Source organism: Podarcis erhardii, assembly GCF_964252035.2.
Source record: "Podarcis erhardii genome assembly, chromosome: 10".
Lineage (NCBI taxonomy): Eukaryota > Metazoa > Chordata > Lepidosauria > Squamata > Lacertidae > Podarcis > Podarcis erhardii.
Window position 1 is genome coordinate 3,901,957 of NC_138500.1, and position 25,154 is coordinate 3,927,110.

A 25,154-nucleotide genomic window follows, 5' to 3' on the forward strand; every position below is an offset into this window, starting at 1 on the left:
TTGATAGTTCGGTCACTTGCTTACTTAGGCCATCCAATTTTTCATAAATTTTATTTAACACAGAAGTAAAGTCCCCTCCTGAGGCCATTCCTTCAGGCCTGGTTTGATCTGAGTCTTCCTCTTCTGACACAGGAATACTGGGGGCAGATGATCTGCGTAGCTGAGAAATTATGCTAGGCTCCTGTGTTTTGGTTTTAGTTTTCCTGCTCATCCCACTTCTGTCTATGAGTCAAGGTCAGTCCCACGATCTGCTCTTCCCATGGAAAATCCCCAAGTCCAAAGATGAAAAAAATCCCCCAGTAGTTGCACAGCTTCAGTACTCCACTAGAGGGACACTATGTTTATCTTTAAAGTCACAATTTATAAGGTCTTTCCCAAATTACAAAGTGTCCCTTAAAAATTTACAACAGTAGCAACTCTCCAGAAAACCTTCCAAGTCCTTTAACCTTTGCAGAGTTAATCATAAATAAGTTGCAATGTCTCTAAGAAGTGCGAGTTACAATGTAACAGTTCAAGCAGCCTGACAGTTCTGACAGCTTGGCAGCCCGATTACCGGGAGTTCAGAATATTTTTTGTAAATCCACAAATGAAGAGGTAAGGATCAAGTTTGTCCCCTTCCCCCTCAATTTACTTGAGAGGGAATCTTCTGTTTGATGTTCAGATTTAAATCTTTAAAATCACAGTCTCCAAAGCAACATCGTTGCTTTAAATCCTTAAACAGAGCCGGGAGACGGACTTCCTGGTTGCGCCTCCCGCTTCAGTGCCAAATTCATTCTCTAATTTCCAGTTAATCACAGGTTCGTTAAACTTCACCTACTCACGGGTAGTTGTTTTTTAGCCGAATAGTCCCAGGAAAAAGGTCAGCGCTCAATGACAGCAGCTTTGCGGCTTCACCCCACAGAAAGAGCGTTCGACTCACAGCACCGCGCCAACCCCATCACGCTCCGGAACCCCTTACGAGGTCCCTTTACAATTTTGGGGGGCGCTGATGGTGCCCGCTGAGCCCCACGGCCACAGGCTTCTGCTGCCTGTGGATTTTCGATGAGGGTCTCCGCTTCGCCGTAGCGGACGACCCGTTTCTGCGGAGCTTCCCCTTCACAAAAAGAAGGAGACCGCCATTGCCATAGGCGCCACCTCCGGAAGTCCTCCACAGCTTTTTCTTCTCCTGAAGATAACTCAAGAGGCAATGAAGGTTTAGGACCAAAGTTTTCCTTCTCAATGGGCTCCCTTCTCGGCTTGACGATCCCATCTGCCCTTCACTTTCCTCTACAGCATGGGCAGAATCTGCCTTCTTGACTGTGGGATTCACAGTTGTTCTCATCCTCTCCATCCACCAGGGCCTGCCATCACCAGCAGCAGAATTCCCCAACCCACCAAGGATTTGAGACCCATCAGGTATCCTCACCTGGTTTAGCCGGCCAGTTGAAGTCGTTCCTGAGATTGCGGCCCATTTTGCTTGCTGACAGCTTCTGGAAGCCACAGGTGAGAGCTGAGTGCAGGGTGGGGACCAATGGTGGGTGGGGACCAATGGTGGATAAATTACCCCCACCAAAGGTACTACCGCTCCCCTAACACCCCAAGACATCCTATAATTATGATATTAAAGACAGATCAGGAATAAATTCATATCTCAAGAAATAACACAACTTCAGGTTGTTAATGAATCAGTACCACATATTCAAGGATGAAGTTTCTGCTAAGTACAGTTATCCATTTGCCTTTAATATCCAGCTTTTTCAGTGCCAGATTAGAATAGTCCTGTGTCAGGAGACGGGCACAAGATCAGGCAGCACATCATTATTATAAGCAGCAATGGGGGTGGGTGTTTCCATCTGGGATTCCCATGCGCCACCTGCTTTCCTTCTGCTTCTCCTGCTCTCTCCATGCAATGTGAGGCATGTAGACTGAGGTCCATTTCCAAGAACAGGAGCTTCCCTGAGCACCCATTCAGTTGACGCCAAGCACCAAGCCTTGTCTCTCTGACAGACTCAGATCACAGTCCCTGGAAAAGACGAAGACCTGCGTCTCACAAAATGGTTTATATGGACCTCCTGAGGCCAATGGGATTGTGCAGGCGATTCATAAAGATCTAGAGGTGGAAACTGGGGTGGATGGAGGATTATGATGCAGAGAATGGGAAATGTCCAAAGGAACGATGAACCAGAGAAAGAGAGAGTCTTTTCATAGACAGAGAGCAGCTGCCTTTCATTTGAGGAAACAATTGATTTGAATAGGCTGTATTCCAAGATCATGCTGCTATATTAACGATGACTAAGGATTATGAAAGGTTGCTGATGCATGACTATCATTTGATGACATTGCATCTTCGTTTCCTCAAAACTGGGAACATGGGTAGGAGGCGGGGGAATGTAGGAGATGTTGAAATAGGAGAAGGTACTAATGGCGCTTGCTGTGTTCTCTTCCCCTTTCTTCTCTTCCTAGAAACCCAAACAGGATTTCCTTACCTCCCACTTTGAAGAAGGTGATGGAGAAGACATTCAGAATTCTGAGGGATGGGACACTTTATTTCATAAGGTATAGACATTAAAATGTGTGAAATGTGGAATATGCTTCACTGAACAAGCACACATAGCTCACATCAACGACCTCCAACAGGGGAGAAACCATTGAAAGGTATGGAGTGTGGGAAAAGTTTCACTGATAGTGAAAATCTTAGAACACATCAGCGGACTCAAATGGGCAAGAAAGGATTCCAATGCATGGATTGTGGAAAGAGCTTCAGTCAGAATGGACACTTAAGTTTACATCAGTGGACTCACACAAGGGAGAAGCCATTTAAATGTATGGAATATGGAAAAAGCTTCAGTCAGAGAGGACAACTCAATATACATCAACAGAATCACACAGGGGAAAAACCATTTAAATGTATGGAGTGTGGAAAGTGCTTCAGTCAGAATGGAGACCTTAAATTACACAAGCAGATTCACACAGGGGTGAAACCATATAAATGTATGGAGTGTGGAAAGAGCTTTAGTGATAATGGAAAACTTAGAACACATCAGCGGACTCACACAGGAGAGAAACCATTTAAATGCATGGAGTGTGGAAAGAGCTTCAGTCAGAGAGGACACCTCAATATACATCAACGGACTCACACAGGGGAGAAACCATATAAATGTATGGAGTGTGGAAAGAGCTTCAGTCAGAATGGATACCTTAGATTACATCAACGGACTCATACAGGGGAGAAACCATATAAATGTATGGAGTGTGGAAAGAGCTTCAGTTTCAATGGAAACCTTAGAATACATCAACGGACTCACAGAGGGGAGAAACCATATAAATGTATGGAGTGTGGAAACAGCTTTAGTGATAATGGAAGCCTTAGAACACATCAGCGGACTCACACAGGAGAGAAACCATTTAAATGCATGGAGTGTGGAAAGAGCTTCAGTCAGAGTGGATACCTCAATATACATCAACGGACTCACACAGGGGAGAAACCATATAAATGTATGGAGTGTGGAAAGAGATTCAGTCAGAATGGATACCTTAGGTTACATCAACAGACTCATATAGGGGAGAAACCATATAAATGTATGGAGTGTGGAAAGAGCTTCAGTTTCAATGGAAACCTTAGAATACATCAACGGACTCACAGAGGGGAGAAACCATATAAATGTATGGAGTGTGGAAACAGCTTTAGTGATAATGGAAGCCTTAGAACACATCAGCGGACTCACACAGGAGAGAAACCATTTAAATGCATGGAGTGTGGAAAGAGCTTCAGTCAGAGAGGACACCTCAATATACATCAACGGACTCACACAGGGGAGAAACCATATAAATGTATGGAGTGTGGAAACAGCTTTAGGGATAATGGAAACCTCAGAACACATCAGCGGACTCACACAGGAGAGAAACCATTTAAATGCATGGAGTGTGGAAAGAGCTTCAGTCAGAGTGGAAACCTCAAGATACATCAACGGACTCACACAGGGGAGAAACCATATAAATGTATGGAGTGTGGAAGGAGCTTTAGTGATAATGGATACCTTAGAACACATCAACGGACTCACACAGGGGAGAAACCATATAAATGTATGGAATGCGGAAAGAGCTTCAGTCAGAATGGATGTCTTAGAACACATCAACGGACTCATACAGGGGAGAAACCATATAAATGTATGGAGTGTGGAAAGAGCTTCAGTTTCAGTTGCCACCTTAGAAAACATCAAAGGATTCACACGGGGGAGAAACCATATAAATGTATGGAGTGTGGAAACAGCTTTAGTGATAATAGAAGCCTTAAAACACATCAGCGGACTCACACAGGAGAGAAACCATTTAAATGCATGGAATGTGGAAAGAGCTTCAGTCAGAGTGGACTCCTCAATATACATCAACGGACTCACACAGGGGAGAAACCATATAAATGTATGGAGTGTGGAAACAGCTTTAGTGATAATGGAAACCTTAGAACACATCAGCGGACTCACACAGGAGAGAAACCATTTAAATGCATGGAGTGTGGAAAGAGTTTCAGTCAGAGTGGAAACCTCAAGATACATCAACGGACTCACACAGGGGAGAAACCATATAAATGTATAGAGTGTGGAAAGAGCTTTAGTGATAATGGATCCCTTAGAACACATCAACGGACTCACACAGGAGAGAAACCATTTAAATGCATGGAGTGTGGTAAGAGCTTCAGTCAGAGTGGACACCTCAATATACATCAACGGACTCACACAAGGGAGAAACCATTTAAATGCATGGAGTGCGGAAAGAGCTTCAGTCAGAATGGAATCCTCAATATACATCAACGGACTCACACAGGCGAAAAGCCATTTGAATGCCTGGAGTGCAGAAAGTGCTTCAGTCAGAATGGAGACCTTAAATTACACCAGTGGATTCATACAGGGGAGAAAGCATATAAATGTATGGAGTGTGGAAAGAGCTTCAGTAATAGTGGACACCTCAATATGCATCAACGGATTCACACAGGGGAGAAACCATTTAAATGCATGGAGTGCGGAAAGAGCTTCAGGCAGAATGGACACCTTTGAAAACATCAGCATATACACAGGGGAGAAACTGTTTAAATGTATGGACTGTGGAAGGAACTGCAGTCAGAGCGGAACCCTTGATTTCTGTCAACAAACTCACACAAAAGACAAACCGTATAAATATCAGGAAAGTAGATACAGGTTCAGTCCTAGTGGAAGTTCTAAATGAACAGACTCAGGAACATGAAGAATTTTAGGAGTTGAAACCCTACAAACCATCAAGAAACTCAAAGAGGAGAAGCAGTATAAATGGAAAGATTGCAAAAAGTGCTTTATTTACAATGGAGTGTTTAAGGAACACCCTGGGACTCTCCCAAGGAAGAACCCATTTAGATGTATGGAGAACGGGACGTTTTCCTTTCAGTGTCCACTCTTTCTTCACAGCAATGAACTCATCAGGAAATCAGTCTGAAACACATGACGTGTATTTGAAGTGCTTGTGTATATATGTAAAACTGAACAGCAACAAAATTTTGAAGGCAGTGTCAAACAATGTGAGTGTAATCTAAGAGGTAAAGTACCTTTTGAGAGATAGGATGAATCTGGTTTGCTGCTGGTGAGTGAGGATTAGGGCTGGGCAATATATTGTTATCTTGTCCAATACCTGTTTCTAGACCACATCGTGATAACCTTTGAAGAAGAACTGATATGGCAATAGACCGTGAATCACAGTGTGTGTTTCTGGGACGTGCCTGCAAGCAGCGGGAGAAAGCTTTTCTTCGTGAAGTCCCTGCAGATGCTGAGTTGCTGACTTTCCTCCCAGGCAACAGGAAGCGAAACACACACATCCATTGCCCTGCGTCCTTCCAGCCTCTTTCCTCCCTTGCTCCCTTCTGCCAGATTGTGTGCCTGACTTAGATATCCTGCATGCTGTATTTTTTTTTCTGCTGAAACTGGGTTTGCTCTCAGAAGCAAAGTTTTGTGCCTCACTGGGGACCCAGTGAGAACTGTATGCTTTGAAAGCTCAGTAAACTATTACTGAAGAAGTCCTGCTGCCTCTGTGTGTGTTTTTGACCTCAGCGTGGGAATTGCTCTACACGTGGCCCCTACCCTGCTGCTACGTGCCTCATGCCCTGGAGTTGGTCTACTCAAGCATGCAAGATGGCATGCACCAGACTCTGTCACCCCACCACTGCATGATTTCAAAACACTACTTATTCAACAGAACTTCATCCCTGCCCCCTGCGCATTCTGAAAAAAACTTGAAATACTGAAATTGAATGGGAGATTTTCCCCCAAGCCTATTTGCAGGATGGGGAAGGTGGGGCTGCAGGTACGAGGGAAGTCTCCTGGTGGGTCTCGTATTCACTCATGAACCCCATGGGCAACCCCAGAGCTCCTGCTTATTCTGGGGTTTGGAGAAGATAGTACTTTTCCATATTCCCAGAAGTTATTATTCAATCCTGCTGCTAGGGAGTATTCCTACCAGAGGACCAGCGTGTATATTACTATCATACTGATTTTACTGCTATGGCTGCTTTTGCTGTCATGGACTGGTGGGGTGAGGGGGGGGGCACCAGCTGGCAGACCCACAAAGGAAGAAGGCTCAGAGCCTGGGGACTGGTGGTGGGATGGCAATGAGCAGAAAGAGGAAGAAAATGGAGCAGAACGGGAGGGAAGATGTTGCAAGCTGAGGAGGAAACCGGGTTTGGTGAGCAGGAAGAGGCTGGGGCAGAGAGCAGTTTAGGCTCAGAGGGAGGAGAGGAGGGAGCCAGGAGACCCAGAGGAGGCAGGCTGCTGAAGCATCCAGGGAGACGATGACTCCTGCTGTGACCAGCTCCCCTCTCCCCTGGTCTCCTAGAGCACACAGAGAAACCCAGTTCAAACCCCATGATCCTGCACATGATATTAAGAGGGTGTTTCCCTGCCCCCCAACATGCATCACTTTAATCTTGTTGACAGTGAACTGTATTTTCAGCCCATTCACCCCGTTTGGAGAGCTCTTTTTGGTGCTCCTTACAATCTCTCTTTGTTTGAACAATCCTGGACAATTTACTGCCATCAGCAAACTTTGCCCCCTCCCTGCTCATTCCTAACTCTAGATCATTTATGAACAAGTTGAAAACCCACGGGTCCCAATACTGATCTATAGGGGGCTCCACTTTCTGCTTCTCTCCATTCACAGGAGTGTTCGTTTATTAGTACGTGTTCCCCCCTCCCCCCATCCTTCTGTGCTGCGGAGGGAACCCTGCGGAAAAATTATGGAGTGAATTTCACTTCCCCACACATCCAACACTGCTCAGCATTCAGGGAAATGGAAGAGGAAAGCTGGCCACAGTCCAAGAGACTGAGGTCAGCAGAAAGGGAAGCAAAGCCTACCCCAAGGGAAGCCGCTTCAGCTTCCAGCCCATCTGCTCCCACAATGGCTGAAGAAGAATTGCCCTTTGGGAATGGCGGAGCTGAATGGAAGTGGGCGAGGAAGCCCCACAATCGCTCCTGCTGGAGGAATAGGGGCACTGACACCTATACTCAAAGGTGATGACCCGGTCCTTTAGGGGCACTGTTACGCCATCAGGAACCGGGAGTCCCCCACACCTGCCTTCCTTGTCTGGATTCAACCTCAATCCCTGGATTCAACCTCAATCTCTTAGCTGCCATCCATCCTCCAACCACCTCCAGAAAGACACACAGGGAATTCACTGCCTTCACTGGTTCCAGTTTAAAAGAGAGGAAGAGATGGGAGGAGCCTGCCCATTGTCATTTCCTTCACAAATCCTGCCTTAAGGGCACATTTAAGATATGAATAGGGTGTGAGCCTGTGACCTGGCACAGTTACTAAGTATTTATCATCACAAAAGGCTGGCCAGGCTCCCCAGGTAATCCAATCAAGTGACCATTAAACAGGTAACCTGGCAGACAGGAGGTAAACAAAGCACTCAGATTTCTGATGTAGACTGCCCTTTCTTTTTTTTTTTTTTAGGTAAAGGTAAAGGTACCCCTGCCCATACGGGCCAGTCTTGCCAGACTCTGGGGTTGTGCGCCCATCTCACTTAAAAGGCCAGGGGCCAGCGCTGTCCGGAGACACTTCCGGGTCACGTGGCCAGCGTGACATCGCTGCTCTGGCGAGCCAGAGCCGCACACGGAAACGCCGTTTACCTTCCCGCTGGTAAGCGGTCCCTATTTATCGACTTGCACCCGGAGGTGCTTTCAAACTGCTAGGTTGGCAGGCGCTGGGACCGAGCAGCGGGAGCGCACCCCGCCACGGGGATTCGAACCGCCGACCTTTCGATCGGCAAGTCCTAGGCGCTGAGGCTTTAACCCACAGCGCCACCTGCGTCCCTGTAGACCGCCCTTTCTGTGATGTATGCATGATGTTTCTGGGGATGGTCTTGGACTTCAGGGAGGGAACTTAAAATGTCTTTATAAGGCCTTGCGCACCATTGTAACAGATTAATAAAGGCCTTGCGCACCATTATAAGGCCTTGCGCGGACCCTGTTGCAACAGATTAATAAAGATCAGGCTTACTAGCTGCTTTGCTTCTCAATATTCTCTGGTTGGCCCCTGTTATTTTCTCCCCATTTCCCACAATACATTTTTTCACAGCAACATCCACACATCCCAAATGTGTCACAAAGTAGTTTTGGTGGAGTCATATAACTGTCCCCCCCATCCTGGTCTGAAGAGCACCAATACCTAAAACACGGGCGCATGGCTCGTGGCGTAGAGTGGGGGAAGGAAGGATTTTGCAATATAAAAATTGTGGGGTGGGGGACCCCAATTTGTAATTGGATTGCCAGCATCAGCCCCTCCCCCGCTCTCCTGATCTACAGGAGGAAAACGGGAAGGGAATAACCTTCCTCCGCGCCCCCTCTCTATTCCTCCCCTCCCCTCCCGGCACATCCTCCTCCCACCCCGCCCCACAACCCCAAATCCCCTCCCCAATATGTTGCTCCTCCTCCTCGCCATCCGACCTCTCTTCCGGCAATAGGGGGGGTGAGCCCCCCTCCCAAACTGCCTGCTTCTCCCGGAATTGGAGCATCTGCGCCGGATTGCTGCTCTGCCCCGTAGCTCTAGGGGCACGCTTTCCGAAAGGGGAGGAGGGGCGGTAGGGGAGGACACCCCCCCCCGTGGATGTTGCAGGAAAGGAAAGGAGAATCCGGAGCGAGGACAAAGAGGTAAAGGGGTTGCGGGGGGGAGAGAAGGACCCAAAGACCCCCGCCAGGTCCCCAAAGCGCCTTCTGTGGGTCCTGGATCCCTGCGCGCATGCTTCGGCGCCTTGGCAGCGGCAGACATGGGGCACCCACGAGGACCCCTTGCCTCGTTTCCCCCGCACAGGCATCCCTGGGGCCATGTGAGATCTGCACGGAGAAAGGCGGGCTATGAAAGGGTTAACGGGTGCGAGGGACGCCTGGATAGAGACCCTCGTGTTGGGGGGGGTTGTCCTCTGGATGGAGAGGTGGGGCGCGGGGCGCGGGGCGAGCCCCGCCAATGCGGCCTCTGGGTGAAGGGGAGACTCAATGAAAGAGGGAGGGGGTCGAGGAAGTGGGGAGGGGGAGCATCCCTGGGGCGCAGAAGGGCAGCATTGGGGGTGGGGGTGGGGAGAGATATACAGGAAGACCAGTCCTTGAGGAGACGTCTTCATCTTGGCGCCCGCGGGGAATCTCTGGAGGGGCCTCCTTGGCTTCTCCATCCAGCCCAGAAATCGGCCACTCCTTCAAAGCGACTAGAGAGGGATCCCTGGAAAGTGGGGGGGGTCCTGTCCCCCCTTCCCTTCCTTCCTGCAATCTCCATCCTCTGCCCGCCCCCATAAGCCCCTGCCCAGACGCAGCGATTCTGCCCAGTCCACCCACTGGTCCCCTGGAGAGGAGAGGAAATCCCCAGAGGAAGAGGGGAGGGGGGAGGCCTTCTCAGAAGCGGCTCTTTGTTTCTGCAATCCCACCCAGGAGGCAGCCAGAAACCTTTTCCTCTCTCTCAGGCTTCCATCTTTAATGTCTTTTCCACTGAGGATGAGGATAATGTACACCTGTCATCAGAAACAGGGGTGCAGAGTCCATGGAATGGCTCTCAAGCTTGATATAGAAGTTGCACCTCAAAAGCATTTCTCTTCCTGTTATTCTTTCATTAGCTTTGAAAGGGCCGCCGGATACTTGGTGATCTTTTCTTCAAAAGACAAATGTTTCAAATACTTTTACAGTGACGTGCGCTGTGGGTTAAACCACAGAGCCTAGGACTTACCGATCAGAAGGTTGGCAGTTCGAATCCCTGCAATGGGGTGAGCTCCCGTTGCTCGGTCCCTGCTCCTGCCCACCTAGCAGTTCGAAAGCATGTCAAAGGGCAAGTAGATAAATAGGTACCGCTCTGGCGGGAAGGTAAACAGCATTTCCGTGCCCTGCTCTGGTTCACCAGAAGGGGCTTAGTCATGCTGACCGCATGACCTGGAAGCTGTACGCCGGCTCCCTTGGCCAATAAAGCGAGATGAGTGCCGCAACCCCAGAGTCGGCCACAACTGGACCTAATGGTCAGGGGTCCCTTTACCTTTTTATGATGTAAATAGCGCTTCGTTTTCCTTGTTCCACATTGGAGAGAGTTTGATACACAAGTCTGAGTTCATCCCTCCCCCTGAAACTGCTGTGTTAGCAGCAATGGAAGCCTGGGCAGTGTGTTTGGGGGTTCAGGGCTGCCTAGACAACCAGACCCCCTTCTCAGCCTGGCTTATATGGTCCCAAGGAAAGCAGAGAAGTACTTTTGGCACCAGCTTGGCTGCAGGTGTGGCTGGAAGGTGGTGTGCAGGGCACCATCCAACCATCTTAGAGACTCCACTCTGGATTTGTGTGAGTTTTTCTTTTCCTGAAGATAACTCACGAAGCAGCAAAGGGTTAGGGCCAGAGTTTTCTTTCTCGATGGACTTCCTTCCCAGGTTGATGAGCTCCATCTGCCCTTCACTTTCCTCTGCAGCAGGGGCAGAATCTGCCTTCTTGACTGTGGGATTCACTGTTTTTCTCCTCCTCTCCATCCACCAGGGCCTGCCTTCACCTGCAGCAGAATGCCCCAACCCACCAAGGATTTGAGGCCCATCAGGTATCCTCACCTGGTTTAGCCGGCCGGTTGAAGCCGTACCTGGGTTTGTGGCCCCTGCTGCATGCTGATAGCTTCTGGAAGCCACAGGTCAGAGCTGAGTGCAGGGTGGGTACCAATGGTGGATAAATTACCCCATATGTTGCATGACATTTCTCCCACCAAAGGTACTACCGCTCCCCTAACACCCCATGACATCATATGATTATGATATTTAAGACAGAAGAGGAATAAATTCATGTCCACAGAAATAGCAGAACTTCAGGCCATAAATAAATCAATAGTACATTTTCAAGGTACTACATATTCCACTAAGTACAGTTTATCTATTTGCCTTGAATACCCTGTTTTTCAGTGTCATTTCAGGATAGACCTGCGTCAGAAGACGGGCACAAGATCAGAGAGCACATCATTTTTAAAAATATCATGCTGCTTTATTAACATTGATTGAGGATTTTGAAAGTTTCTCATTAATTACTATCATTTGATGACATTGCAACTGTTACGATATAGAAGCAATGCAGCTGCAAACTGCTAGCTTGAAAGCAAAACATAATGGGAATGTTGGGACTGTCCGTGGGAAACAGAAGGACAGTCAATTGACAGTGCGAAGCACCGGAATTAGCTCAGAGTGTAATATGAGCTTTTCCGTTTGTTCCGGTCCAGGAAGTGCAAGAAGTGTTTGTCACTAGACTGCTGGAGCTTGAAGAGAGCACTCATGTTTTTGTAATGCTGCAAAGACAGAAATAAAAGCATGTAAACACATTTCTGTCTATCTCTTTCCCCTGCCGGGGGGGCAGGAAAGGGGGGGTGTTCTTCCCATGTTTGAGAAGAATCGCCTATCGAGACCTAGCCTGGATCTTGCTGGGGAATGCAGCCAGGGAGGTCAACAGGAGATCAAGCCTGGTGCTTGGGAGAGTTGCCGGTTTCTCCTGATAAAGGCTTGATTTCCGACATCAACTTCATTTCCTAAAAATTGGGAACATGGGTAGGAGGTGGGGGAATGTAGGAGACGTTTTTTTAAAAAAGAATATTTATTAAGGTTTCTGAATTAATACAAAAACAAGAAAAAAACCACAAAAAATAACAAAAATACAAAAATACAAAATTAAAAAACGATTAAAACAAATACAATTTCCATTACTTATTTCCATTAACTTATTTCTCAGACCTCGTCTCACCTCCCCTTCTTGTATTCCAATTTAAATTATTAATTCAGCAAATCCTTATTATCCAAATTTAAACATCAATACTTAAACATCATTGCTCATTCTTCAACATTTTTCCTAAAGTCGACCAAAATTTCCCTTCCACGGCTTTCCCCAGTTCCAAACAAATAGCAGAACAGAATAAAAATAAAGCAAGTTATAGTTATATACCCTTTGGATTCCCAGACTCCACCCACCCCTTTCCCGGTTTCAGTCCCCAACAAGTGTTCATCAACTCAATATCTTGTCTAGCCTGGAGATCTCACATCCGAGGCTTTTAAATCTCTTTCAGTTCCTCTCTGCCGGCCTTTTTGATAGTCCTTAATGTTGAACCCCAGGTTTCGGAGAGGCTTCGGCCCAACAGGATCCATATTTTTTCCAGCCAGCCCTCCATGCTTGAAAAAAGAGCCTATGGGGTACCCCGACATACTCCTTTCAAGTCCAAATGTCCCCAAAGCTCCAACTTCCACCTTGATCAAATTTGTAATCCTTCGGTCTTCAGATCTCTACATGAGGGGATCTCTCAGTTTCAGGCTCACCAATTCAGGCCAGGCTTTCCACATCAGATTGTTATTCTCCTTTATTGCCTTCATGTCAGGCCACAAATTGCAACTCTCATTTAACATCTGGGAAGTTACAGCTCCTCCTTCCTTCTCTTCAGGAACAGCACATATCTCCTTCTCCATATTCTCATAACACTCAAGTTTCTCTATTTGACCAGTTATATGAGCTACCTGCTTCGAATCCTTATCAACTTCAACAAAATTGTTTACTGCTGAGACCAGAGTTGTGACACTTGTAGCCAAAACATCGATTTCACCTTGTAACTTTCCCAAGAGAACAAATGTTCTTTCCAATTCAGTCTGAATTTTCCCTCCTCCAGCCATTCTTGTAATATCCTAAACCCCCTCTAGGGAGATTTTAGTTTCTTAATGTTTTTCAGCTCAAGTCCAATAGCCAATTTAATTTGTATCAGTCCTTCCTTATTCTCAACAAATTGTAACAAATATAACCAGCAGAAGCAACAGACACAAAGTTCTCTTTTTCCCTCTGACAGCCAATTTGACAGCTGTCAAACTCCTCAGTACTTCATCAACAGGCTCTCTCGCGGTACACTCCCGGGTCCGGGGGGGGGGTGAAACTTCAGCTCCCACAGTTAATTTTTTATCCTCCAGTAAAATTTCTTATAATGTCAAACCATGAAGATTAAAGTCTTTTAGAAAAGGAAAAAAAGATCCTCTCGACCTTAGATAGCAGGTTCTTTGCTTTAAATTATCTACAAAGGGGGGGGGCGGACTTCCTTTTTAACCCTTCCCCGCTCGTTCCTAATTCAACAAAAAAAATTCTTTGAATTCCGAATTCCATATTACTCACGGGTTTTTACTTTAAAGTCCAATTGTTCCAAGGAAAAAGTCAGCGCTCTCCGTCAATGGCTTGCGGCTTCACTCCGCAGAAGGGGCAATGTACTCTCAGCACCGCGCCGCACCCCATCCCCGTTCTGAAGCCTTTAAAAAGGCTCCTTCGCGGTTTGGGGGGCGCAAATGGTGCCCACCGAGTCACCAGGTTCACAGGCATCCGCGCCTATGATTTTTAAGGGTCCCCGCGTCGTCGTCGCGGACAAGACCCGATCCTGCGGAGCCGATTCCCTCCGGAGCTCGGAGGAAATCCACCATTAAACGATGGCGCTAACCCGGAAGTCCGGGAATGTAGGAGACGTTGAAATAGGAGAAGGTGCTAATGGCGGCTGATCTGTTCTCTTTCCCTTTGTTCTCTTCCTTGAAACCCAAAGAGGATTTCCTTTGCTCCCACTCTGAAGAAGGTGATGGAGTAGAGAGTCAGAATTCCGAGAGATGGGACACCTTTAATTTCATTAGGAATACAAGAAGAAGAGTTTGGATTTGATATCCCGCTTTATCAATACCCTAAGGAGTCTCAAAACGGCCAGCATTCTCCTTTCTCTTCCTCCCCCACAATAAACACTATGTAAGGTGAGTGGGGTCGATAGACTTCCTTGAAAGGTGACTAGCCCAAGGTCACCCAGCAGCTGCATGTGGAGGAGTGGAGACGCGAACCCAGTTCACCAGATTACAAGTCCAACGCTCTTAACCACTACACCACACTGGCTCTCGTAGAAATTAAAATGTGGGAAGTGTGGGATATACTTCATTGAATGAGCACATATAGTTCCCATCAATGACCTCCAACAGGGGATAAACCATTTAAAGCTATGGGGAGTGGAAAAAGTTTCACTGATAGTGGAAAACTTGGAACACATCAATGGACTCACATGGGCAAAAAACGATTTAAATGCAAGGAGTGTGGAAAGAACTTCAGTCAGAATGGAAACCTTAAATCACACCAACGGACTCACACTGGTGAAGAACCATTTAAATGCATGGAGTGTGGGAAGTGCTTCAGTAAGAGTGGAAACCTCAATATACATCAACGGACTCACACAGGGGAGAAACCATTTAAATGCCTGGAGTGCGGAAAGAGCTTTAGTGATAATGGAAAACTTAGAAGACATCAACGGACTCACACAGGAGAAAAACCATTTAAATGTATGGAGTGTGGAAAGAGTTTTAGTGAGAATACAAGCCTTAGAATTCACCAACGGACTCACACAGGGGAGAAACCATATGAATGTATGGAGTGTGGGAAGAGCTTCAGTCAGAATGGAAACCTTAAATTACACCAACGGACTCACACCGGTGAAAAACCATTTAAATGCATGGAGTGTGGGAAGAGCTTCAGTAAGAATGGACACCTTAGAACACATCAGCGGACTCACACAGGGGAGAAACCATTTAAATGCATGGAGTGTGGGATGAGCTTCAGTACGAGTGGACACCTTAGAACACATCAACGGACTCACACAGGGGAGAAACCATTTAAATGTATGGAGTGTGGGATGAGCTTCAGTAAGAGTGGAAACCTTAGAACACATCAACGGACTCACACAGGGGAGAAACCATTTAAATGCATGGGGTGCGGAAAGAGCTTCAGTCAGAATGGAGACCTTAAATTACACCAATGGACTCATACCGGTGAAAAACCATTTAAATGCATGGAGTGTGGGAAGTGCTTCAGTAAGAGTGGAAACCTCAATATACATCAACGGATTCACACAGGGGAGAAACCATTTAAATGCCTGGAGTGTGGAAAGAGCTTTAGTGATAATGGAAAACTTAGAAGACATCAACGGACTCACACAGGAGAAAAACCATTTAAATGTATGGAGTGTGGAAAGAGTTTTAGTGAGAATACAAGCCTTAGAATTCACCAAGGGACTCACACTGGGGAGAAACCATATGAATGTATGGAGTGTGGAAAGAGCTTCAGTAAGAGTGGAAATCTTAGAATACACCAACGGACTCACACAGGGAAGAAAACATTTAAATGCATGGAGTGTGGAAAGAGCTTCAGTCAGAATGCAAACCTTAAATTACACCAACGGACTCACACCGGTGAAAAACCATTTAAATGCATGGAGTGTGGGAAGAGCTTCAGTAAGAGTGGACACCTTAGAACACATCAACGGACTCACACAGGGGAGAAACCATTTAAATGCATGGAGTGTGGGAAGAGCTTCAGTAAGAGTGGACACCTCAATATACATCACCGGACTCACACAGCGCAGAAACCATTTAAATGCATGGAGTGAGGAAAGAGCTTTAGTTTGAATGCAACCCTTAGAAGACATCAACAGACTCACACAGGGGAGAAACTGTTTAAATGTATGGCGTGTGGTAGGTGCTCCAGTCAGAGCGGAACCCTTGATTTTCGTCAACAAACTCACACAAAAGACAAACCATATAAATGTCAGGAAAGTAGGTAGAGGTTCAGTCCTAGTGGAAATCCTACGTCCACAGACTCATGGACAGGAAGAGGTTTAATAGTTGAAACCCTACAAACCAGCAACAACTCAAAGAGGAGCAGCAGTTTAAATGGAAAGATTGCAGAAAGTGCTTTACTTATAACAGAGTGTTTATGAAACATGTTGGGACTCTCAGAGGCGAGAACTCATTTAGATGTATGGAGTGTGAGATGTCTTCCTCTCAGAGTCCACTCTTTTCTTCACAGCAATGAACTCAGCAGGAAATCAGTCCTAAATACATGGCGTGTACGTGAACTTTTATTTTACACCATGAAGGAAGGACTATCAAAGGGGAGAGACTTGACTCAAGGCAGCCAACACCCCTGCAGCTCCAGCGAGACCTACCCAGTTGGCATGCCAACCCTGATGGTCCTAGACCGAAGATCATTGCACTCACAAAGGACCTGCATATGGGAGTGGATTCAGCATGGACTGAAACAAAGGACAGTGATCAGCTCTTCCTTCTGGAGACAGGAAACTGCAAACTCCCCTTTGTCTTCTGGAAAGTACTCATGGGGGGGGGGAGGAACCAGCCAAGTGACAAGACACTCAGGTTACCACCACAACTCCTCCCTAAACCCCTCCTTTTGTGATGTGTCAATGATGTAGTCGTGATGTAGTTATGATGTAGTCTTAGGGTTGTAGCATGGGGGATTAGTAGCTAATAAAAGTTGGGGTCTCCTTTTGTTCAGGGCTTCCATCTTCTTCCACCTGGTGGCAGGTGGGAGTCCTGTCGTGACAGTCTTCAATAAAGACCAAGCCTACTGGCTGCTGTTTTGCTCTGGTATTCCTGGCTGGTGTCCTTGATTTTTGTCCAGCGAGGCCCTCAGATTTCTCCGTTAACAACACACACACACAGCTGGCCCTCCAGCCACAGCTGCCTTGGCTGAGCTGGAAACACAAGTCTCAATGCAAAGCACACAAAAAGAAAGATCTCCCCCAAAAATGTGCAGTTTAACTGCTAGCAAAACACACAGAGCAGCCTGCCCCTTTGCCTGTGTTTTGGAAAAATCTGGGTGTCATATCACCCAGCTCATCGGACAGAGCCCGCGGGTCCCTGTGGAATAAAGGAAGGAGTCCAGCCACCAACCAGTGTAGACCAAAGTTTATTGCGCAACAGGTTCAAAGAGGAATTTTGAACCCCGAGGTTGGGGGGGCGACAATGACTTTTAAAAGTTTCTACCTTATCCCAGCTCCGTCATGGATCACTGCCTTGCCGTAGCAAAGGGGCTTGAATAACTTGGAGAAGCTATGAACTATGCTGTGCAGGGCCACCCAAGATGGACAGGTCAGAGTGGAGAGTTTTGACCAAACGTGATCCACCTGGAACAGGAACCGGCAAGCCATTCCAGTATCAAAAATGATAGAATGATCTTGATACGAATCCAAGGCAGACCTTTTAACATCACAGTAATCCAAGTTTATGCACCAACTATTGGTGCTGAAGAAACTGAAGCTGACCAATTCTATGAAGACTTACAACACCTTATAGAAATGACACCAAAGAAGGATGTTCTTCACATTATAAGGGATTGGAATGCTAAAGTAGGGAGTCAAGAGATAATGAATGCTAATGACTTTGGAATGAAACGAAGTGGTTCTAGTAATTAGGTAATAAGTCGGTGTAAGAATGGATAGATATTAGATGAAAATTTGAAGTTATAATAGGTGAGGACAAACAATTAAGGGTAAACAAAGAGGGTATGGATTTGCTGAACAAATTTTTAAATGGAATACAAAATGGGAGGTGTGAGGAAGTCATGAAAATAAGTAAACGAGCGGTATGATACTAGAATGAGGGATTTTTATATATATATATTTAATTGTGTATCTTTCCCCCCTCTTTTTATGCTGTTTTTGGTTTTTGTACTTTTTGTATATTCTGTTAACTGTTTTGCAACTTTTTTTTCTTCTGTTGAAAACTTAATAAATATTACTTTTTTAAAAAGAGAGATAAAAGGAACAACTGGCAAGTTTGGCCTTGGAGTTCAAGACGAAGCAGGGCAAAGGCTAATAGAGTTCTGCCAAGAGAACAAGCTGGTCATCACAAACACTCTTTTCCAACAACACAAGAGACGACTCTACACATGGACATCACCAGATGGGCAGCATCGAAATCAGATTGATTATATTCTCTGCAGCCAAAGATGGAGAAGCTCTATACAGTCAGCAAAAACAAGACCTGGAGCTGACTTTGGCTCAGATCATCAGCTTCTTATAGCAAAATTCAAGCTTAAACTGAAGAAAGTAGGAAAAACCACTGGGCCGGTAAGATACAATCCAAGTCAAATCCCTTATGAATACACAGTGGAAGTGAGGAACAGGTTTAAGGATTTAGATTTGGTGGACAGAGTGCCTGAAGAACTATGGACGGAGGATCGTAACATTATACAAGAGGCAGCAACTAAAACCATCCCAGTGAAAAGGAAATACAAGAAAGCAAAGTGGCTGTCAAACAAGGCCTTACAAATAGTGGGGGAGAGAAGGCAAGCAAAATGTGAGGGAGATAGTGAAAGATACAGGAAATTGAATGCAGATTTCCAAAAAATAGCAAGGAGAGACCAGAAGGCCTTCTTAAATGAGCAATGCAAAGAAATAGAGGAAAACAATAGAATGGTAAAAACCAGAGATCTGTACAAGAAAATTGGAGATATGAAAGGAACATTTCGTACAAAGATTTCCATAATAAAGGACAAAAGTGGTAAGGACCTAATAGAAGCAGAAGACACCAAGAAGAGGTTGCAAGAATACACAGAGGAATTATACCAGAAATATATGCATGTCTTGTACACCCCAGGTAGTGTGGTTGCTGACCTTGAGCCAGACATCCTGGAGAGTGAAGTCAAATGGGCCTTAGAAAGCACTGCTAATAACAAGGCCAGTGGAAGTGATGATATTCCAGCTGAACTATTTAAAATTTTAAAAGATGATGCTGTTAAGGTGCTACACTCAATATGCCAGGAAATTTGGAAAACTCAGCAGTGGTCAGAGGATTGGAGAAGATCAGTCTACATCCCAATCCCAGAGAAGGGCAGTGCCAAAGAATGCTCCAACTACCGCACAATTGCACTCATCTCACACGCTAGCAAGGTTATGCTTAAAATTCTACAAGGAAGGCTTAAGCAGTATGTGGACCGAGAACTCCCAGAAGTGCAAGCTGGATTTCAGAGGGATAGAGGAACCAGAGACCAAATTGCAAACATGCGCTGGATTATGGAGAAAGCTAGAGAGTTCCAGAAAGACATCTACTTCTGCTTCATTGACTATGCAAAATCCTTTGACTGTGTCGACCAGAGAAACTATGGCAAGTTCTTAAAGAAATGGGAGTGCCTGATCACCTCATCTGTCTCCTGAGAAATCTATGTGGGACAAGAAGCTACAGTTAGAACTGGATATGGAACAACTGATTGGTTCAAAATTGGGAAAGGAGTACGACAAGGCTGTATATTGTCTCCCTGCTTATTTAACTTATATGCAGAATTCATCATGCAAAAGGCTGGGCTGGAGGAATCCCAAACTGGAATTAAGATTGCTGGAAGAAATATCCAACCTTAGATATGCAGACCACACAACCTTGATGGCAGAAAGTGAGGAGGAATTAAAGAACCTTTTAATGAGGGTGAAAGAGGAGAGTACAAAATATGGTCTGAAGCTCAACATAAAAAAAAATGAAGATCATGGCCACTGGGCCCATCACCTCCTGGCAAATAGAAGGGGAAGAAATGGAGGCAGTGAGAGATTTTACTTTCTTGGGCTCCATGATCACTGCAGATGGTGACAGCAGTCACAAAATTAAAAAACGCCTGCTTCTTGGGAGAAAAGCAATGACACACCTGGACAACATCTTAAAAAGCAGACATCACCTTGCCAACAAAGGTCCGTATAGTTCAAGCTATGGTTTTCCCAGTAGTGATGTATGGAAGTGAGAGCTGGACCATAAAGAAGGCTGATTGCCGAAGAATTGATGCTTTTGAATTATGGTGCTGGAGGAGACTCTTGAGAGTCCCATGGACTGCAAGAAGATCAAACCTATCCCTTCTTAAGGAAATCAGCCCTGAGTGCTCACTGGAAGGACAGATCCTGAAGCTGAGACTCCAATACTTTGGCCACCTCATGAGAAGAGAAGACTCCCTGGAAAAGACCCTGATGTTGGGAAAGATTGAGGGCACAAGGAGAAGGGGACGACAGAGGACGAGATGGTTGGATAGTGTTCTCGAAGCGACCAGCATGACTTTGACCAAACTGCGGGAGGCAGTGGAAGACAGGAGTGCCTGGCGTGCTATGGTCCAGGGGGTCACGAAGAGTCGGACACGACTAAATGACTAAACAGCAACCTTACCCCAGCATACAGTTTGTGGAGCATCATTGCTACATCATTGTTACATCACTAAAGGGGAGGGTTATACATGATTAACATAGGAGCCTCAGGCCCTGTTGGCTAAGCTAGAGACAATATGTAGACATACACAGAGGTGGGAGCCCGCTGTTGCCTGGAGAGGGCGTCCACACGCACACACATACACACACACACATCGCTAACCCTCCAGCCCCAGCTCCCTTGGCTGAGCTGGAGACACAAGCCTCAATGCAAAACACACAAAAAGAGATAGAGACAATAAAATACATAGACCTACACGGAGTTGGGAGCCTGTTGTTGTCTGGGTGGGTGGGTGAGTGGTTTCTGTTATAAGAATTTTAAGGTCTTAGATATATAATAAACGTTCATAAATGTACCAAGCAAACACGTACATACAGTGGTGCCTCGCAAGACGAAATTAATCCGTTCCGCGATTCTCTTCGTCTAGCGGTTTTTTCGTCTTGCGAAGCAAGCCCATTGACAGCTTAGCGGATTAGCGCTATTAGCGGTCTAGCGGCTTTTAGCGATCAGCTGAGAAGCGGCTTATCAGCGGATCAGCTGTTAAGCGGCTTAGCAGCTTAGGAACAGGGCGAAAAAAGCGGAAAAAACCCCGCAGGAACTCACAAGATTTTTTCGTCTTGCGAAGCAACCCCATAGAGAAATTCGTTTAGCGAAGCGCCTCCAAAACGGAAAACCCTTTCGTCTAGCGGGTTTTCCGTCTTGCGAGGCGTTCGTCTTGCGGGGCACCACTGTAAATATATAAACCACCTGTCGGACAGTCCTGAAGCAATTTTGACTCCCAAGCTGACCAAATGTTTCTCTGCAAGGAAGGAGGAAGTGGGAAAAAAACCTTCCTTGTTGCAGGAATTGGGTAATCACCATTTCAAAGGAAAGGGCAGACTACCAGGAAAAGGCAATCAGATAAGGGATGATCAGATAACCTGGCAGACAGGAAAAACAACAACATTCAAATTTCTGTGATGTATGTATGATGTATGGAGGGGTGGTCTTGAGCTCCGGGGGGGGGGCAGAATTTAAAATGTCTATATAAGGGCGGGCACACCTTTGTTCTGGGTCCTCCTCCTTTCCTGCGTGTGAGGGGAGCACCCAGTTGCAACAGATCAATCAGGCTTACAAGCTGCTTTGCATCTCAATATTCTCTGGTTGGCCTCTGTTATTTTCTCTTACCAATAGGGAGCCCACGTAAGGACTCTATACAGGCTCTTGGATACCCCATAAGGGAATAAGGGCAGATTTTGTTTGCAACATTTACACACACACACACACACACACACACACACACACACAGCTGGCTCAGCCCTCAGGTCCCAGCTCCCCTGGCTGAGCTGGAGACACAAGCCTCAACGCAAAACACACAAAAAGAAAGCTCCCCCACAAAATGTGCAATTTAACTTCTAGCAAAACACACAGAGCAGCCCCCCCCCCTTTCCCTGAGACACACACAGAGCTGGGAGGCAGCCGCTCCCTGCTTGAGGCACCCACAACTGGCTGAGACACAGATGAAAAGGAAATATATCAAACACTTTTATTTTCAGAGCAGACAACCAACAAGAAGACACAACCCAAATGACCCCTCCTTGGTTAAAAAAAGAACCTGCTCCAACCCCATCAAACTCCTCCCAAGAACCAGCTGCTTTATAAAAGGGGGCAATGAGTCGGAGCCGTGATGGGTTGGTGGCCAGGGGGCTTCCTGAGACCCCCAGAGGATTTCTTCAAGGATCCGGCAGCGGCAACCGGCGAATTTGCTCTCTCGGGAGGCCTTTGGCAGGACTGAAGGCAGGATCCGCCCTCTTCCGCTACACCACATTCTTCAGGTTGCCTGCAAACAGAGCAACATTCGCAAAGCCCTCCCTTTTACCTGGAGAAGACAGGCAGGCTCTCCTTCACGGGAGGTTTTTAAGGAGAGGTTGGACCAATTCTTTAGCAGAGATTCCTGCACTGCAGCGGGTTGGACTAGATGGCCCCCGGGACCCCTTTCACCTCTACAATCCCATCTGGAGACCATGGGGCTTGAACCCTTCTGAGCACAAGGCAGAAGGGCTCCCTACATTGGCTCCCAATGCGTTTCCAAGCACAATTCAAAGTGTTGATGCTGACCTTGAAAGCCCTAAACGGCCTCAGCCCACTAGACCTGAAAGAGCGGTGAAGGTCCTGTGTGAGTTTCTGGAGACAGTTGGAGGATGGATGGTGGCTAACAGATTGAGGTTGAATCCTGACAAGACAGAAGTAGTGTTTTGGGGGAAAGAGGGCGGGGGTAGGTGTGGAGGACTCCCTGGTCCTGAATGGGGTAACTGTGCCCCTGAAGGACCAGGGGTGCAGCCTGGGAGTCATTTTGGACTCACAGCTGTCCATGGAGGCGCAGGTCAATTCTGTGTCCAGGGCAGCTGTCTATCAGCTCCATCTGATATGCAGGTTGAGACACTCCCTGCCCGCTAACTGTCTCGCCAGAGTGGTGCATGCTCTGGTTATCTCACGCTTGAACTACGGCAATGTGCTCTATGTGGGGCTACCTTTGAAGGTGACCCAGAAACTACAACTAATCCGGAATGTGGCAGCTAGATTGGTGACTGGGGGTGGCCACTGAGACCACATGACACCGGTCTTGAAAGACCTACATTGGCTCCCAGTACGTTTCCGAGCACAATTCAAAGTGTTGGTGCTGACCTTTAAAGCCCTAAACGGCCTTGGTCCAGTATACCTGAAGGAGCATCTCCACCTCCATCGTTCTGCCCGGACACTGAGGCCCAGAGCTGAGGGCCTTCTGGTGGTTCCCTCATTGCGAGAAGCAAAGCTACAGGGAACCAGGAAGCATGCCTTCTCAGTGGTGGCGCCCGTCCTGTGGAACGCCCTCCCATCAGCTGTTAAGCAAATAAACAACTACAGTGGTACCTCGGGATACGAACGGGATCCGTTCTGGAGCCCCGTTCGCATCCTGAATAGAACATAAGACATGACGTCGCATCTGCGTGTGCACGGCTTTGCGTTTTGCCGCTTCCATGCATGCGAGTGATGTCATTTTGAGCTTCTGCATATGTGCGAGCGGCGAAACCCGGAAGTAATGTGCTCTGTTACTTCCGGGTTGCCATGGAGCGCAACCTAAAAGTGCTCCACCTGAAGCACATTCAATCCGAGGTATGACTATCTGACTTTTAGAAGACATCTGAAGGCAGCCCTGTTTAGGGAAGTTTTTAATGTTTGATGTTTTATCATGTTTTTAAAGTTATGTTGGGAGCCGCCCAGAGTGGCTGGGGAAACCCAGCCAGATGGGCGAGGTATAAATAATAATAATAATAATAATAATAATTATTATTATTATTCAGTATTTGATGTTTAAAATGGGACCCTATGGAGAGGGGGGGGGGAGTCCTGAGATTTTATATGGATGTATCTTTTGATTCTTTGTTTATAACATTGTATTCGTAAAACCAAATAAAAACGATTTCAAAAATATATATAAGGAAAAATAAAGTTGACTCTTACAAAGACAATGGGATACACACCCATGACCCTGAGATTAAGTCTCATACTCTACCAACTGAACTATTCCAGGGGCTGATATTAGAACAAAAGAAGGAACTCAAATATTATGTTAACTATAATCAGAAGAGGGTGTTACGGCAAAATCTGGGTGCGAGGCTGCTCTGCCACCCAGCTCGTCGGACTAAGTCCGTGCGTACCTGCGGAGGAAAATGAGCTCAGCCGGAGACAGGAGCAAACTGCAGAAGATCCAAGTTTATTGCGCAACAGGTTCAAGGCGAGATTGAACAGCGAGAAAGGGGTGAGATGAACTTTTGAAACTCCCTCCATGTCCCAGAATACAGTGCAAAATACATCCCAGTTACATCATGAATACATTAAGGAGAGGTTGGGTTACACCGGATTAACATAAGGAGGAGGGAGGGGGGAATATGCAGAGCTGGAGATATGCGCAGATAAGCTCTTCCTGAGTGCCGGGGATGGGAAGACAATGGTCCCAAATATGCATAGTCTGCCACCTGACATTGCCTGGAGGAAAGGCTGATCAGAGCGATTTGACAGGATTAGGGTCTTAACACCTTGCTTGAGGGATTGTGGAGGACAGGGGAGGTGTGATGGGAGTCCTAGAGAAATTGAGCAAATTGGCACGTTGATTATCTATGAATTTTATAGATTTTAGTCCCTTTTGACATTGACAATTGGAAATAAATTGATATATTGTAGCGAAGAAGAAGGTGAAGAAGACATGCCCCCCCCTTCCGTATCAAGGGAAAAGAATATCATAGAACGTCCACTTATGTATTATATATTTGTTAGTTGCTTTTACAGTGACCCCAAATGACTTACATTAAAACTAATGAAGAACACCCAATAAAAGTCTAAAAACAGCTTGTATAAAGAGCAGGAGTTACTGATCCCATCCCAGTAAACGAGGGCCACAATGGCTCGTTTTCAGACTGAAAAGCCTGGGGGGGAAAGGAAGGTCTTTGGTTGCTGCCCAAAATATATAAAGATCTTAAGCTTCCACAAAACATCCATCTTAGCATCTTCAAAGACAGATATAAGTAGAAATGCCCCGACCAACACAACTACGCCGAAAGGGTCCTAGGCCACCTGTGGCAGCCCTTTCACAGGTTACAATGTGCATTTATCCATCTATAGAGCCTGC

At 46.4% G+C, this 25,154-nt stretch overlaps 2 protein-coding genes across 11 annotated transcripts in view; both read left to right on the forward strand.

The window, feature by feature from the left end:
* The window catches only part of LOC309351796 (uncharacterized protein), a 62,613-nt gene extending 56,597 nt beyond the window's left edge, over nt 1-6,016 (forward strand). For 9 of the 10 annotated variants that reach the window (XM_081879749.1, XM_081879752.1, XM_081879754.1 and 6 more), the window contains 2 exons: nt 1,338-1,482; nt 2,455-6,016. In XM_081879749.1, the coding sequence (XP_081735875.1) occupies nt 2,637-5,030 (2,394 nt within the window). In that variant the 5' untranslated portion in view covers nt 1,338-1,482; nt 2,455-2,636 and the 3' untranslated portion in view covers nt 5,031-6,016. The remainder of the gene's footprint in view (nt 1-1,337; nt 1,483-2,454) is intronic. The other variant, XM_081879750.1, reaches the window with a different exon arrangement.
* Nucleotides 1-17,481, forward strand: part of LOC309351860 (uncharacterized protein) — a 35,108-nt gene extending 17,627 nt beyond the window's left edge. Inside the window, exon 2 of the mRNA XM_081879986.1 lies at nt 14,882-17,481. Within this exon, the coding sequence (XP_081736112.1) occupies nt 14,882-15,918 (1,037 nt within the window). The 3' untranslated portion in view covers nt 15,919-17,481. The remainder of the gene's footprint in view (nt 1-14,881) is intronic.
* The last annotated feature ends 7,673 nt before the right edge of the window (nt 17,482-25,154 follow it).